The following is a 17,232-nucleotide window of genomic DNA, read 5'->3' as shown; positions in this document are numbered from 1 at the left end:
GCTACCAAGTCAGCTACCGCTACGTTCCCAGCCTCCAGCAAGCAAGTTCGGCTTGGCTCAAACATTTGAGAGTAGGGTCTTATTTTTTTTCCCAATACATCAAACTCTTTTAGTATTATTAATACATCCAAAAAAATCAAAAAAAAATAACAAAAAAAGAATGGAGCATTCTCGTAACTCTCACAAATCTAGCCGTCGGAGTGCGGTGCAACGAACAAGGCGACCCAATCAGCTATGCTATTCACCTCACAGTAAGCATGAGAAACTTAGGGCTCGTTTGGTTCGCGGGAAGTATTTTTTAGAAAGAGGATGCCTAGAAAAGTACTTTTGGCATGTTTGGTTGACCATGGAAAAGTGACAAATTTCCAAAGTGCTTATGTTTGGCTAACCATCAACTTTCCTGGAAAAGTTATGTATAAGTCCTATTATACCCTTAATAAAATTAGGTATACCCTTAATAAAATTAGGTCTTTAATGCCTCTTTAATGCTTCTTTAATGCTGAAAGGCCTTTTTGGGAAAAAAATAAAAATAGAGTGATTCCCACCTCATGCGAAAATAATTTTTCCATGAAATGTGGGAATCATATTCCCATGGAAATACAACTTTTCCGTCTCTCTCCTTTGAAAACTCGAACCAAACAAGAGGCATCTCATTACTTTTCCGTTGACCATATTTTCTCCCCTTCTTTTTCCGCGAACCAAACGAGCCCTTAGAAGGCCATACAATTCCTTAGGAGATCTCTAATGTCCTGTAGCAGCGGATGCTCATCTCCTGCTCTTACGTAGCCCTGAATCCACCTGATTATAGTATCCGAATCACCTTCCAAATGGATACACTCAGCTCCTAATCTGACTTGCGCATAAGCTATTTCTTTCCAAATAGCTCTGAGCTCGACACTTGGAACATAACTATTATAGAGTCGGGTCTTGATTCAATAGCAGAGATTTCATAAGATTTATCAAAACCACGCCTAGGCCGGTTACGTTAATATTCGAATTCTACCGGAGCTCATTAGATTTAGATTGAATACAATAGGGGTGATATTCTCCTATCTATGTCAGCGAGATTCTGACTAGACAAATATCTAATCAGCAACAAATATACCATGTTTGACTCATGATCAGTCTTAAAAAAGTGTGGTTGCAGTATCTCCCGGTCTACATCAATTATGAGTTGAATCGGCCTTGCTCATTAAAAAAAAAGAGCTAGTTAAAAATTATATTTAGAATTTCTAGTCTCATTAAAATAGTGAAAATTTCTTCAATGTACAAAATGAGACTAAATACATATCTATACGATCGCTCTCTAGTTTCAAATGTGACTAATAAATTTATAATAAATAGGAAAAATATGAGAATAACAATATGTATAATCTACCAGATAAACTATTAGATCCGGATTGTTTCCAAGTGCAATTTGGATTGAGTACATAAAAATCAATCCTGTATCGTGATAAATAATTAATAATATATATGATTTGATCGGATCAAATCCAGGTCAGATACATCGTTACTAGACTCAGATCAGACCTAAAAAGAGACAATAGGTCCGGTTTGGACCCGTACTCGCCCCATAGTTCAATGGGTTGGCGATGGTTCCAAGTTTCGAGGCTGCCCGTCTTGGTGAGTAGAGGTGGGCATTGGGCCGGGCCGCCCATGGCTCGGCACGGCCCGGCACGATGCGGGCCGTGCTAGGCATGGCTCATAAAAGGGGGCCGGGCTGGGTTAAGGATTTTTGGCCCGCGGGCCAAGCCCGGCACGGCCCATAAGGGCCTGGGTTGGCACGATTCGTGGGCCAAGCACGGCACAGCCCGCGGGCCAGCCCGGAACAAAAGAACTCTAATTTTTTTCCCAAAATACCCCTCAAATTAGCCGTTTTATGGCTGTTGGGAAGGGCAAAATGGGTAAAAAGCCACAAATAGCCGTTATGAGCCAAAAAAATAGCCGTTATGGGTCTATTTTTTTTGGACAGACGGGTCGTGCCAGGTACGGCCCGTCTCGTGCCCGGCACGGCCTGTGCCGGTCCCGGCATGGCTCGCCACCCCACGGGCCTAGGGCCGTGCCGGGCTTAGCCTTTAGGTTAAGCGGGCCGTGCCAGGCACGGCCCGTTTAGTAACATGCCAGGCCAGGCACGGCCCGTTTGGTCTATGGCCCGGTGGGCCTGGGTCGGGCCCGGCACGGCCCGATGCCCATCTCTGTTGGTGAGCCTATCTGAGACGAATCAAAGTTTGTTCAGAAGCAAATGTAAAAGAGATCGTATCAATACGCATCACACGTACGCTTGTTACAATTACGCATCAAATGGAAAAGAGTTTGTACCTAAAAGCAATTCACAATTGCTAGCATGCCTCATGGTTGAATCTAGATGGTCTATTGGAGCGGACAGCATTAATCCAGTGCTATGAATTTCAATACATGCACTGCATCAACAAAGATAATAAGATTTGAAATTATTTTAAATATCTTATAGCAGTCATTGCGATGAAAACCATGGAACAAGTTGACTATTGTGGTATTCTTATTAAAAGAGCAAGGAAATACGAGCTCGATCAAGATTGTCTCATCGAGATTGATTTTTTTGAAAAAAAGTGGGGAGAAATCCGAATCTTTTACCTTTTAGACCAAATTTAGATAGAATTGAATCCTCTCATTGTCCAAGTGCCACAAGAAAATATTATCCGAGCAAGTGCTAGATGGCCTCATTGAACTTGGCTTGAAACTTTTTTTCAGCATTCGGAATGAGGCTTGGTTTATTATTATTTGATTGAACCTAATTTAAGCTTAATTTTGAACCAAACTGCACATAAGCCTGTTTCGATCAACTTGGTAACCTTAAAAATCAGTATGAGCTTGCAGCAAGTTTGTTTTAAGTTTCAATTAACACAATTGATTCAAGAACCCACTAACGAAAATATCAATCATATAATGTAATCTTGTAAAAAAAAATTATTGAACTATTGATCAAGATGATTGACTATGTATCTATTAATATTATATCAGCTGAGCCTGATCAAAATGGTTAATTTCAAGCTTATGAACCACCTTCAAGCTCAGGAGCTCTATTCAAAACTCAGCCATCTTCAACATTATTTTGAGCCGAGCTCAAGCTGCTCAGACCGATCGACAATTTAGTCATTATCCTTTGTATACTAAATATAAAATCCTTGGCTCAAGCTTGACCTATATACTGATCATGCCATGTCTGGTTCCCATAAATGTCGATTGCATGTCCCAAGTTCCCTCACGCGGTTGATCTTGATCCTTTCTGGCCAATTATCTTAGTTCAGCTTGAAAATATATAACTTAGACATTGATCACATGGCCAACCTAGTGGCTCTAATTTTCTTCATGAGACAAAAACTTGGAGAGAGACGGGCTAGAGTGATCCGAGCATAACAATCTCGAACTCCAAAAGTTATTAATTGGGATCGTAGTCCTGTTTAAGTTCCTAAAATCTTAATCCGCAACAAATGTGGGATAAAAACATGACTATCCCCTCACACTCCATATAAGTTCCGGCTGTACGATCACATATTCAATCATAAATACCATGATTGGCTCATGATCAATCCCAAACGAATTCATGCTGCAATATCCCCTAGCCGCTCATGGGTGGTTAAAAGTCAGCGCTAATACTATTTGCAACGATGCATGACCTTACCCAATAAAATCTAGCCAAAAATTATCAACTAGGACTTGGTCCTTTCTAAACATCCAAGACCTTTCGCCACAGGACCAATGTAAGACAAACACAGATCCGTATGAGTCCTCACACTAGGTTAACATGACTAATTTGCACCGACAATGCTGCTTGATAAAGCTCCAAAATACTACTCGAAGGAGCTCCCAAGCAACATTAAGATGCATTTAATAACCGGTAATCTTTGACTAAGATGAATCACCTTTAAATGGCAAAAAAAATGATCACCAGGTTATTGTGGACAGCTACCAATGGGTTGCCTAACAATGGTCTTCCCTTTGCTCTGTTTTGGTATTACTTTTTCCCTCTGAAAAGCACTTCCATGCATAAATAACAATAGACATGTTTCCTGCTCAATAAATAGCACCCCAGGAAAAGCATCAGGTAAACTGCTTCAATTTAGTCCCCCCACTGTAGTGGAACCCAGGAAGTTATCAGAAAATTCAACAAATATTAAGACAAACCAGTGGGATTTAGCAGCCTCTCAGACTATTAACTTCCTCAGCCTTGGAATTCTGTTTCCTTTTTCCTTCTTTAGCACATATTCTAAAAAGTATTCCCTGCTTCCTGTCTTCATAAAATTCCCGAAACTAGTTCTATCAGTTACGAACTATGATTTTATAAAGGTATTGCAAAATGTAGTCCTTCTTGCCAAGTTTAGGTACCAAAATGCTTACTGCACAAGCATTTTCTGGCAAGTCATAAGGGATGTTTGGGTCTGTTTGACCCAAACTTAACCTAATTATATGAATGCAACTAGTTGCAGGTGGATCCTATAAGGTTTTGACCTTTTGGGACTGTTTGACCAGACAGCTTTATAAGGATTTGGAATATCACTTTGATGCAATTTTTGGTCCATTCCAATTTAACAATGCTAGAGAACTCAATTTAAATTAAGTGAACTCAAAGATTCTGTTCTCATCAAGTCTTGAATTCCAATTACTAAAAGCTACAAAAATATTAATATTACTGTTTTTAATACATGTTGCATACCTAGCATATCAAGCCAATGGACTCCAAGCGATAGCAGGGCTTCTCCAAGAAAGCGCTCCTAACAGATTTCAGCTATCTCTGTCCTTCCTCTTTTTTACTTCAATTTTTGGACTCTTTGATGGATCGCATCATTTTGCATTTAAAGCAATTCCTTATTTTTTTTTCTTTATTTACTAGATCACAACATCCTAAAGAACAACTCTAACACATATACAAGAATCATTGCAACTTCCTATCAGAAGGAGGAAATCAAAATCCAAGTATATGTAGGAGACCTAAGAAAAATGTCAAGAAGATGATCGTGATAGTTGAGCACAATTGTTACCTCTCTTTAATCCTACCTTTTCCATCTCACACTGCTTGTCCTTTCAGTAATATGCTATAAAAAAGCAACATTGAAAGTGAAAAGTCATCATTTCTTCTGCCTTCTTCATAGTTTCTTCAAGAAAAACCAGACCAAATAAACATAACGGGAGTCAGCCTTGTAATGAAACAGATGATAGAATAAAAAAGCTTAACTCTCCATGCTTATTCTCACAGATCCATGGTTGGATACTTCTTTTTTCAATAGCAACAAAGATTTTAACAAGTATTTTTGTAATCCATCACCTAAGTTTCCCAATGGTATATGTTTCTAGTCATGCTCAATCCTCCTATAAATTATCCAAAAAGCACTGTGGTCATCCTCCACCGCACCAAGCTTAGATTATGAGGGAAGGATAAAGAAAAAGCCCTATGAGAATCCAATATCTTTCAGGCTAATCAAAATACAACTATTTAAGTAATCTCTGTCCATCATTGACTTGATTCAAGTGCCTCGTTGAAACAGACCCTGGCTATAAGAATCTTCATTTATCTCAATCATTGAACCAAAATCTAGAAACAGAATACATTAAATGCCTATACAAACACAGTTTTTAGCTTCAAATTACCTTTTCTAACTGAACAAAGCCTAAATTACAAAATCAGCACAAAGCATGATATTAAGATCATATCAGTAAATAATGGATCATGAATATAAAATGTATAACCACGACAAGCTCAACAAAACATGTAATTGTACTCGAAATCTAAAATCACAAGCATGCCCAATTGAAGGAATGGATCTCAAGAGAATGATATCAAAGGCACCAGATGAAAGCCTTGGAAAGGTTTATGGGAAACAGGTAGAAGTGAAAGGGTGTCCTCAAATACTACCCACAATACTTAGAATATGTTGCTAAATATCAGAATTGTTTCTCATATGACATCTTAAAAAGTTTTCCCTAAGAAAAATACAATGCTTTCAGTTAGACAATGTCATCCAACATTATCCAAATAGCTCAGTCTCTGACCGAAACTTCAATATTTAATTCCTTGTCTGATTAGACTACTCATCATACTTCTATATTAAAATTTCCAGTGGTAAGTTCTAGCGATATTGACCACTTTTTTCTCAAATCATTTCATAAATGAACTGGAAATTCAACTATCATTTAAAAGCCACAAGAGAACAAGCATGATATTTTTCAAAATGCTGTGACTTAAGACCTAAAAAATGGGCACAATTTTAGTTAGCTCTTTAGCCTCTTTTCCCTCTAGCCCTTTTCAAAAGAATAGTTTCAGAAACCTTTTGGATAACTTCCATTTTTTCTTTCATCAGATTTTAAATCTAGTACTGCAGATAGAATATGGTGCGTTAACCATTGTTATCTTACTTTCAATGAGCTTTCGGTAACTTAAATCATGAAAAAGTTCCATCCCTGTTGAAAGTTTCATACGTGAGGTTAATTTTTTCCAATCAATTCACATTTTATAAGCTAGAAGAGTTGTTTTCTTGTCAAGCAAACTAATATTTCATGTGCAGGAGAAAAATAGTCATTTGTAGCACAAATTATGAGAACAGCAACAGCAAAATGCAAGCCTTTGCCTCCCAAAGTGGCAAAGAACACGTGTTCTTTGGTCAAGAACACTCCTAGATCATTCTATGATGTGCTCAAGGCATATGTGTGGTAAGATATTTTCAACAACAGAATCTACTATGTGATTTTTTTGAAAGGCCGCCTTAATGTTTCTTTTTTCTTATTTTTCCTCCTTTCCCTATCTTGATGGTGGGACAAAAAAATTGCAGGATATATGGTTTACTAAGGAAAAGAACTAGACTGAATATCCTTCGACATAATGGCTATTGCATATGATTTTCACTAAGCATTTTAAGGACAAGATAAAAAAAGTGAAAAAGCACAAGGAATCTAAGTATGATGAAACCTCGAAATATATGCTGCCACTGTCAGGACAAGTTTACTTGGTGCTTGAGGTCAAAATGAAGGTACAGTCTACAATTGCCAGCCTCTCTGTTCCAGTATGTATCCAAATGGCTGCTATCATCCCAACACTGCAGGAGAATCCAAGTCTATCTGAGTTCATGCCAACCATGTCAGTTGGAATCTTTACAAACTTTTCCTTTCCTTGAACAAACATATCTTCATCCACAACAAGATTTAGCCTCTAAGAGAGTTTTCTTCATCATCATCATAGCAAAAGAGTGAAAATAATCATCTGCGGTCAAAATTGCTGCTCTGAAGATCAAATATGATGCTTCAAGTTTACACCACCATCCTAGAATTCTAATTTGTGTCCATATCATCATCCAAATCCAGACATTGTTCATTAAGAACGCAGATGATAGACTGGGGATCATGAACCTTGACTGTATCATGACCAAAACGATTACTTAAAGTGCCAAATGCTGATTCCTCATCATCACTGTCAATATTGTTTGGAGTCACCCGGTTCTGGTACCTCCTGCGTCCAAGAAGAAACACGTTGAAGTAGTAGCTCACTAGATTTTTCCTCCTCTTAAAAGGAAAACATAGATGAAGCTGGTCCCAAAAACTCTTTGCTCGGGATGGTGGATTCTGCAGCACGATGTCCTTGAACTTCCTTTCCTCTTCCTCTGTCCATGAAAGTGAAACTTCTTCGCCCATGCGATCGAATCTCCAAGCATAGAAAACTGGACCCAGTTCATGTTTCAGTTGGAACCTCTTCTCTGCAATATGAAATCTAATGCACTCTACAGAACCTGGACAATCACAAAGACAGGCATCTTTCCTTCCTTCTCCAATAAAATTTTGACTGAATGACAGCCTCTTCTCTTGATTTTCTGGAGGCCAAATCCGTGTCCCCAACCATTTCAAGGTTTCAGGATCACTAGAAGTTTCAGAAGGCTTGCCAGTCCAATCTGGCACATCTGCCTGAAATGATGGGCCCACAGGGACCTGCTGCTTCTGTAGTTGATCTATAGATAGCAAGTCAACTATTCCATCAAGCATCAAGCTGGGATTTTGGAGTCTTCGTTTGACATCATTAATCTCCCATCCCACAGCCATAAGACCCATCTCATCCATGTCACCGCCAGGATGTGTGGATGCATCAGAACAATAGCCCAGATTATATTGCTTGTTTACGGCTTGAAGCCTCTGGCTGCATCTTATTTTCTTTACAGTCTCGGAATTTCCATAAATAGAATCATCATAAATGGAAGGATGTACCTTCTGCCCTTTCTGCAAGACCAAATTGAGTTTACAAAAGAATTATGAGTATTTATGCAATTTCCAGAAGGAAACCAGTAGGACAATTATAAATGAAAAAATAAAGGCAAATAGAAGTCCCTTTAACGGAGAGGAATACTCGTATGCTCAGATATGTAATTGTTAAAAGCAACTAACAGAGCCAACTGTTGTATTTTGGCGCTTTGTACATCAATCCGCATCCACAGCAATGATATCTGGTACAGTTACGGGATTTGCTAACATAGATTAACTTTGCAAACATTACAAAAGAAAGATTAACCTAAAAGAGGTAACCGTATAAGCCACGCATTAGCAGTAAAATCATGTTGTCTTGTACAAGATACTGTGTTACTCGGTAGTACAATTCAATTAAGTAGGGTAAAGGCCTCCCCAGAAGAATTATTCCAACCAAAATTTCTTACAAACCCCTGATGTGAAACTCTATTATTACCAATAATGGATCCTCAGATAATCACCCAAAGCTTAAAGAAGCTGCTGCTAATTCTCAAGATATACATTTCCAAACGGACAATTTATCAATGTAATTACAGAAAATGCAAAAAATAATAGTTTCATGTTATATTCTATGATTTTACCAATTAATCCACAAAAAATATTGAGAAATTACAGTCAATAAGTTGGAAGCTTAATTACTTGAATTCAAATTAATATCTCTGCTTGCATTTTATAACAAAATACTCATGAAGAAATGCGGCAAATAATTGTTGAGGCTAGATATATTTGAAGAATTACTCAAATGAGATGATAATGTTACTACAAGTGACATGTTCCTATAGAAAAGAGTTCGGGAGTGATTTCGGTGGATCATTTGGGGGATCTCTTTTCCGAACCCATACGTCTTTCCGTAGGTCTTACTGTAGCAGGTTTGTCGAAAAATATACGTACCCATATTTTTCCACCACGATGCGCATATCGTGTAATTGCTCTCTGCCCGGATCCCACTCTTAATGAGCCGAAGAGAAGTGCATGAAATGGTGGAACTACCATTGGCCAAATACCCATTTGCAATAGACACTTCAGATTGTTTCTACTTTATGCATTTGTGTTCCATAAGTGGTTCCAAAATACGTATCATTTCCATATTGATTCTTGACTTTCTTAAACCATGCAACTTCGATGGTCATGGCTTGTCACAATGCAAAACCTCATCCAAAAAGCTAGCCGGAAGGTATTATTTGAGTTTCTTGGCCCTGTATAAGTATCCAAGATCTACTCAGTGCATCGTTGATGTGGGACTAAATACACATTTGCATGGATCCTCACATACTCCCTCCATTTAAACCCTGGCATCCTCGTCAGAATAAAGGTTCAAATCTATTCAATTACAAGCACCACGAACGGCCCATGATTAGCCCCAATGTACCTGTGTAGCAGTTTCTCCTAGTCTACAAGCTATGGACCAGGTTCGCTTTGATACCATTAGTCATAACCTAAGATCTCACCCAAAAAGGCTGGCCAGAAGGTATTTTTTAGATTTCTTGGCCCCGTATAAATACTCAAGATATACCTAGTGTATAGCCGATATGGGACTAAACACACAACCGCATGGCACGGATCCTCACATGGCTTATACGATGTAGGTTTTCAGTCCCCAGGCATTGACCTCTTTATAGTCTATCTCCATTTTATGCAACTTCATATTATTTTGAGAATAACATACCCCTTAATTTCATGGTCAAAATATAATAAATATTCGACATGGATCAAGTAATGCTAACAATGCCCGACTGTTTAAACAATAACATAGTTTTCAAAGTTACATGTTGAATCATATTCGAGCATCATTAAATTGTTTACTAAATTATACTATTGGATATCCTCCTACCATATGTGATGGTGTATGATACCTCACAGATATTCTTAAACTCCAGCAATGCAAGCATAATTTTAGTTATCTTCTACTCTATTTTCTTCCAAGCTTTCTTAGCCGATTTAGCCCCGACAAAATGGGCCTGGTTTGGAGGATTTAGTATTTGATCCCTTGGTGCCCAGATCGCTCTAAAAGATCTAATGTAACATCATATAAAAAGTCACTAGCCATGGAAGCTCCCCCGCAGCTCTGTCAATAAATGACTTTCATGGTCAAATTCAATTTCCCTTGGCAAATTGACAAACCACGAAAGGATAACCTTTGACTAGGGTTGAATTATTCGAAGTAATGTATACTTTATCCTCTTGCACCGCGCACATCACTTGCCTCAGATGACAACAATGTTCCACTTTCGATCTAGTATACAGCTAGATATCATCAAAATTTTCAACCAAAGAAATCCAGATGAGCAACTACTCAAACACTTGATACACAATATCAACTATCAAGGAAAATATTTTTGTTTTAGTTTGTATTGCATCACTTCTAAACTAATGACAGGTTCATGATAACAAATTGTCCTTATTTAGCAACAATTATCTGCTAGATTCAATTTTGACCTTCGAATGCTTTTTATGAACACTTTCTATTTTAGACTAGACATCAGTAGCCAGAATATTCTGCAAGACTACCATATCTACTCCAGAACCATCCAAAATTATGCACATGCATTAACTTCCTAGGTTTTTCCTAAAATCATATTCAAAGGTCTACTTCCCTAATCCCTTCCTCAGCTTCAGTTACAAAAGTCATATTCATGAAGTTCAAACATGTTAGCTACAAGGGCCTATTGGTTGCATCACCTCTCTTGATACATGACTTCATGATCGATGTTCATGTTTAATCATTGTCAAGAGAGCTTTAAAGCTTGCATTTACTTATCAAGTCAATCTTTCCATGTGTTCGTCCAACCTATATTGTATGCATTATGTCAGTTCATTTATGTTAGTTTATGACTATTTTTTTGCTTACCTATATGAAGCAACTGGACATTATAGAAGACCGCACTAAACTAGGTGCCAAATGCTGCCCCGTAAATCATTGACTTTATATACATCTAGATGCCGAATGTTAGCATGAAAATCTGAAGCCAATCTACTGCCATAAATCCCTCTCCTTTGTGAAGAAATCCTCTTCCATTTAGGACAATTCCCTTATGTCGAGTGAGTAATCATAACAAGAATCTTGCTACCGCAGACCCTATTTTATTTACCTAGCTCCAGTCAGCATTGCAAGGCAAGAGCAAGAAGACCATGCAGTCAAAGGGGAACGATACCAACGGTAAGCCGCTAAAGACTTTATAGGTCGAACAGGAGGAAGAGCGTCATTTACTTCGAGGAATAGAAGGTTTATTATTTACTTTAGCATGCAATGTAGAATCCACATGTATAATGTGCCCATTGGTGTTGTTAAATATCCTTACGGAGAAACACAAAATGCATGGACCAACAAAACCCTCCCCTCCAAGAGGACCTCTAAATTCCAATCTTAGATCTTGACCTTAAGATCATAGTCCCAAATGAACAAGACTTGTGCTAATACCAAATTGATCGAGTCAAATGTTGGGGTCATGAATGGTGTTCTTCATTCTATTCCCAGTTAACTATAACCACCAAGCACTAGCCTCAGGGGATTTAGATTAGCCTATACTGTCAAGTATTGATTGTACCCCACCAACTCGACACAGCATTGGTATGGCACAGGGGTTTGCTACAGGTCCGTCTCAACACATAGGAAAGCTGCTTTGCCATCTCCAGCAGTGAACTATGTGTTGATACAGGGGTATACCACACCAACCCAGTCTGATACCAAGACTGACAACTTGGTTACCTAAGTATTTCATGCCAACTTTATGAATTATTCCTCGTGTTATTTTTTATTTAGGGCTTTCTCCCGTGTTATTTTAAAGCTTTACCATATTCTATCCTTACAACTTTCATTCATGTTATCTTAGGTCATCTCATCCTTTTCCGACATCCATCAACAATGATGAAAGCACCACTTCTTATTACATCCCCTTCAGCATGGTATTCTACATGGTTGTGATATCAAATCTGATTCTCCATCATTTTGTCCTTAATCTTTGCAACTCCTATAGCTCCTCTACTATAAATAATTCTCTATCCGCACATCAATTTCAATATTCTCACTTTTTGCTATGTTTAGCACGTTTTCTTAGACCATTATTATTACTCAACATTATAAACCATACCACATTGTAGACCTTGTTATTGTCCTATTATTGTCTTAGAAGTTTTTTCTTTGATACACCAGAGTATATCTTGATCACATAATACCACAGAATCACCTTTCCACTTCAATGAATCAATTTAATACCATTATATATTTCTTAATATATCTTTCCGCTATTTGTATAATAAAACCCCTTATAGTAATAACAATTACTCCTTTTTAAAGCTGATATAAACAAGTTACACTAGTATGGAAGTATAGCTAAAGTAATGAACAGCAAAATAAAATAATTGGTCGTAATAAGTAAGTGGCTTAACTAAGAAAAGAAACATATAGAAGATGTTAAAGCGGAAAACAAAAGAATATTTACAAAGAGAAAGTACTCTCTCATAAATAACATGGAGTTGACAGCAATCGTTTTTCAAGGCTCGTTCCTCCATATCTTACAATAAAAATTAAGATCTTCAAGATGTGTCTACAACATCAAATTACAGACTTTGCATGGCTTTTGATACCAATTATAATATTCAAAACATTTAATTTATTAAACTATTTTACTCAAAACTTGAGCACAATGTGTGCTCTATAGGCTCTAAAGCACCATAACGCTCTTAAAAGGCATCATAAGAAAATCAAGCAATCATAACACTCTTAAAAGGCATGTTAAGAAAATCAAGCAAAAAGCAGTCCATAGTCACTTTTGACCAACTTCTGAAAAAAAACCATTGGATGCTAAAGCATTTTGCATCAAACCTTATCTGGATGCATTAAGCATATATTTTTGACTCAAAATACTATTTAACTAAAATAAAATTTTCTAATAGCTCTAGAATCAGATGTTGCTTCACTATGTGAAGACCATCGACACTATGTGCTTGTGAACTCGACACTCGACTTAAATTGTTAAATTAAGGGATGCACGCATTAGTAGAGTTGGTTATTTAAAACACATATCCTTTAAGCCTCAAATTCGAAATTACCATCTGCACAAAGTTTGGATTTATTCACCTCTTCTGTTTTAAAATTGACTTTCAAATATTTCCTGGATAAGGTTATTCCAGTCTAGCATCGTGCATTAGCTGATGCTCAGTACATGGCTCTAGGAGTTACTTTAACAATTTAAAGGTGTTGCTCCGATTACTGGATGAGAATGGTTTTTCTTATAGGGCTAGGAACTAGAGCATAAATGTTCTTCTTGATTCATTAGGTGGAGGTCAGAATTCTGATATCTGCTATTCCACATTACAGCCAAATCGACTAATCCCTTCTATATTTGCATCTTAAGTACCTAAAACTAACATAGGCCTGTCATTTGATGTTTGAGTAGAACATCTACCAAAACCAATACAGACCTAGTGTTATAAATAGCTCTATAGAAGGCAAAGGGTTATGCATCCATGCAAAGGGTTATACGTCTACGGATCGTCAAGTATACGACATAGCACCATCGAATAAAGCATCAAGAGTTAAAGTTTGCAATTGCATAGCGGCCAAATGACATTAAATTACCTGCACGAGAGAACCGTTAGAGCTCGTGTGACGGATCATTTTTATAAACATTGCTTGCCTAGCCAGAAGCACCTGCACATAGAGTCCATTGAATGCATAAGCCTCCTTACTTTTCGCGCCATCCTTCGAGAATAACTTTCCTACCGAAGGATCTACAGGATTCTTTGCCAAATTTTTCAGCCAGTTCAGCATCCCCACCATGGTCTCCCGCTTTCGTTTAAGATGAGAGAACCCACCATTCACTGCAGCCATTTCTTCAACCATCACACCACCATTGTCGCACTCACTATTAGCAAGCAGCAGCTCTCTGCACTCGTTTCCTCTACCTGGTGTCAAGAAGTGATCTTTCTTCGAATTTGAAGGTGGCATGGAGCGAAATTCCTCAGCTTTCTGGATAGGAACGTCATACAGAAGGCCTCCGACCTTCGCCTTCGATTTCTTCACTGAATTCTTCTCTGAAACTATCCAAAGCCACTGATCAAGCGCATCAAAATACCTGATATATATTAGTTTCAACAAAGGGGCGACTCCAGAGTCCAACTCGATCGCCTCCGACACCGCTTCCCACTGATGGCTCTCCGTCACCGAGCTGTACCCGCCCTTCCCGCGCACAACCAAATAGAGTTTAAACAAATCCACCGGGCGCCCGTCTCCGAGCATCGGCGGCAGAGGCCGGATCTCCCACCTCTGGTAGATCTCCTTGAAGAAAACCGATAGCATCTGATAGAAGAGGGAGCCGAGCATCTCCCGGCTGAGCTCTATCGCGGGGACATCGAGATCCCTGCAGAAGCCAACGCTCTGAAGCTTGTGGAGGATGTCGACGACGTCGAGGGAGAGGGATTCCGAAGAGAGGGACCAACCAGCCATTGAGAGAGAGAAAAGCTTACGACGATTCCGAATTCGAATATGCGGAGAGGGCTTTAGCCGCCGGCGGGCGGCGAGGTGGCGGCGGAGGAGAGCAGGTCACGGCGGCGGCGGCGGCGGTGGCGCTCGGCCGGCGGAGCTGCCCATCTAGTCGCGCGGTTTCGACCGCCCGGCGGGGTTGAAGTCAAAAAATTTAACAGAGGGGCGATGTGCGGGTGTTATTACGGAAGGAGGAAAACTGGCTACACAGGCTACAGGGGCTTGAGATTCTTGGAGTTTGAGGGATGTAAGAAAATAAAAATCAAGGGGGAGAGAAGGGAGGATTGGGCTGGCCTGGTCTTTTTATCATTTGAGCCCCTAGAAAGAGAGAGAGGACCTCATTTAGGTTTTGTGAAACTAAGGGCAAGTTGGATGTTGAGGGTGCCAGGGTTTTTTTAATTCAATGGTTTTGTGGCCTTCCTGTGGGATGAGTGCCCAAAAGCACGAAACCCTAATTTTGAGAAAGGATGGGCTCAGTGCACCTTGTTGTTTCGAAGGATTTATAGTTGCCATCTTTGTTTGTTGTATGGATCTACATTGAATCTGTACAAGTGTATTAACAAAAAATCGTCTACATACTGCATGACACCAAGTGTCATTTAATATGTATAGTTCATTGTATTTGATACATACTTATTATAAGAAGGATGGAATTGTAACGCATAAAGCGAAAAGAAAAAGTTATCTATACTATATTATTAAATGAAAAAGATATTATCTTATTAAATTCTGTCTGTCAATTTTTTTAACCAAAATGGATTGGGGTTGTATTTTTCATGTGAAAGGAGGAATCATATTCTTTTGCGCAAAAAAAGGACTTGCTTTCTTTAAAAGGATTCACCATCCTTCGTGCAAATCCGTTTTTAGGTCGCACATGCACAACTCTCAAAGCACTTTGAACTCAATCATTCATTTGCCTGGATATATCTCAAAGCAACCAGTGGATGATCCAATTGTGGATTTGTGCGAAGAAAAGTAAATCTTTCTTTTATGCAAAAGATACACCCCCGACCTAACCTAAATGCCTCTAGTCTATAGTCAAAAGTGGTCATAGCCTTGGAATTTAATTGAAGAAATCCTTGCCATCTAAATTACTTTCTGAAAAGTTCTAATATTATTAAAATTCAAATTTTAAAAATTAAAGTAAATTGCCCCTATTTTACTATAGCTTTTAGTCACATATTGATCTAGAAAGCATTGAATTTTTATTGAGGGCCATATAAAACTTGAGAGGCCTTTCTAAGAGGGTTCAAAATCATCAAAATTTGATAATTCTAAAAAAATGCTTTCTAGAATTGTAGTTTTAAAGATTACAAAAAAAATTTAACATGTAATTATAATGTTGCATAAAGTTGCGTCATTTCATTTTTAGTGTTTGATCAATATCTTCTAGATCAAATGGTTGAAGAAACTACAATTCTAACATGAATTCTTTAACTGACATACTAATATAATTTTGATAAATTTTCATATGGTTTAACCAATTTTAACTTTTGATTACGTTCCTCCTTCATGCATTTGTGGGTGCCCTTTTATCAGTTGCACCAATGTCTAACTTAAACATATCAATTATCAAACGAAAATCCAGACATTGTATGTAACTTGTAAAGTTTAAAGTGCTTATGAATTGAAAAAGCATATATTGTGGGCATTCTTATTTATATATCAAATTGTTATAAAATAAATGTAACGTATTATACCTTTAAAATTATCGATTTGGGATGATTTGATAGATCATCAAAGGCGACCAAACTTATAATGTAAGTATTTTAGACCTTGCCCGCCATATTTAATATTTTAAATTTTTGTTTTGTTATGGATTTGGCATTGGGTATGAGATCCTTCTTGACACCTTGTGTATTTATAACTAAAGAACACTAAGTGTCTATTCCTTCTTCTCTCCGCTAACTTTTCTGTTCTGATTTTGTTGGCTGCATTCATGCATGTTTTGTGTAAGGTGTCGTTGTACCAAAAAAAAAAGAGATTTGTGGTTCACCTCTTATGGATAGCCTTTGATTGTGTAAAGTAATGCTAGGTGCAAGCAATGCATGCGAAAGAAAGATGCATTGATGATTCCATTTTCCCAATTAATTAAAAAGATTTTCAGATGGATGGATAAGGTATTAGTATATCTGATAAATAATTTAAATGCGATAATTTGTCTTCCAAAAAGGAACATATTGAATGAATAGATCTATTAATTATAGGATTTAATAAACACAAACACATATTTGATTTTTACATTTTTGTTGCTCTAGGTCAGAGGCCACATTCTTAGAACCTGAGGTATTAGTTATCTCTAAATGGATGAGTGAGAACAAGATAAAATGAGATCTTGGTCTATCTCTCCTAAGTGCAAAGATAGAGAATTTTGGAAAAGATCACAAATCTTCTAAGATCATGATTATTTTTGAATTAATATATAAATCTAAGTAGATACGGTAAATCCAAGATTAGTAACTAATTTAAGGCATCAATTTTAAAATTTATTA

The 17,232-nt window shown here is 37.8% G+C and overlaps 1 protein-coding gene across 1 annotated transcript; it reads right to left on the bottom strand.

Moving 5' to 3' along the window:
- Positions 1-6,830: 6,830 nt before the first annotated feature.
- LOC103715469 (ARID/BRIGHT AND ELM2 DNA-binding domain-containing protein) lies at positions 6,831-15,215 on the bottom strand. The gene is made up of 2 exons (XM_008803092.6): positions 13,838-15,215; positions 6,831-8,235 (listed from the first exon to the last, which is right to left on the bottom strand). Exons 1-2 carry the CDS (start codon positions 14,702-14,704, stop codon positions 7,300-7,302), a joined length of 1,803 nt encoding a protein of 600 aa, XP_008801314.4. The 5' UTR covers positions 14,705-15,215; the 3' UTR covers positions 6,831-7,299.
- Between the last annotated feature and the right edge of the window lie 2,017 nt (positions 15,216-17,232).

The sequence above is a fragment of the Phoenix dactylifera genome, chromosome 3, assembly GCF_051530095.1.
Source record: "Phoenix dactylifera cultivar Ajwa chromosome 3, Ajwa_hap1_PhDact_Kaust_v1.1, whole genome shotgun sequence".
NCBI lineage: Eukaryota > Viridiplantae > Streptophyta > Magnoliopsida > Arecales > Arecaceae > Phoenix > Phoenix dactylifera.
Note: the sequence above shows the minus strand (reverse complement) of the source record. Positions and strands in the feature narration are given on the sequence as shown.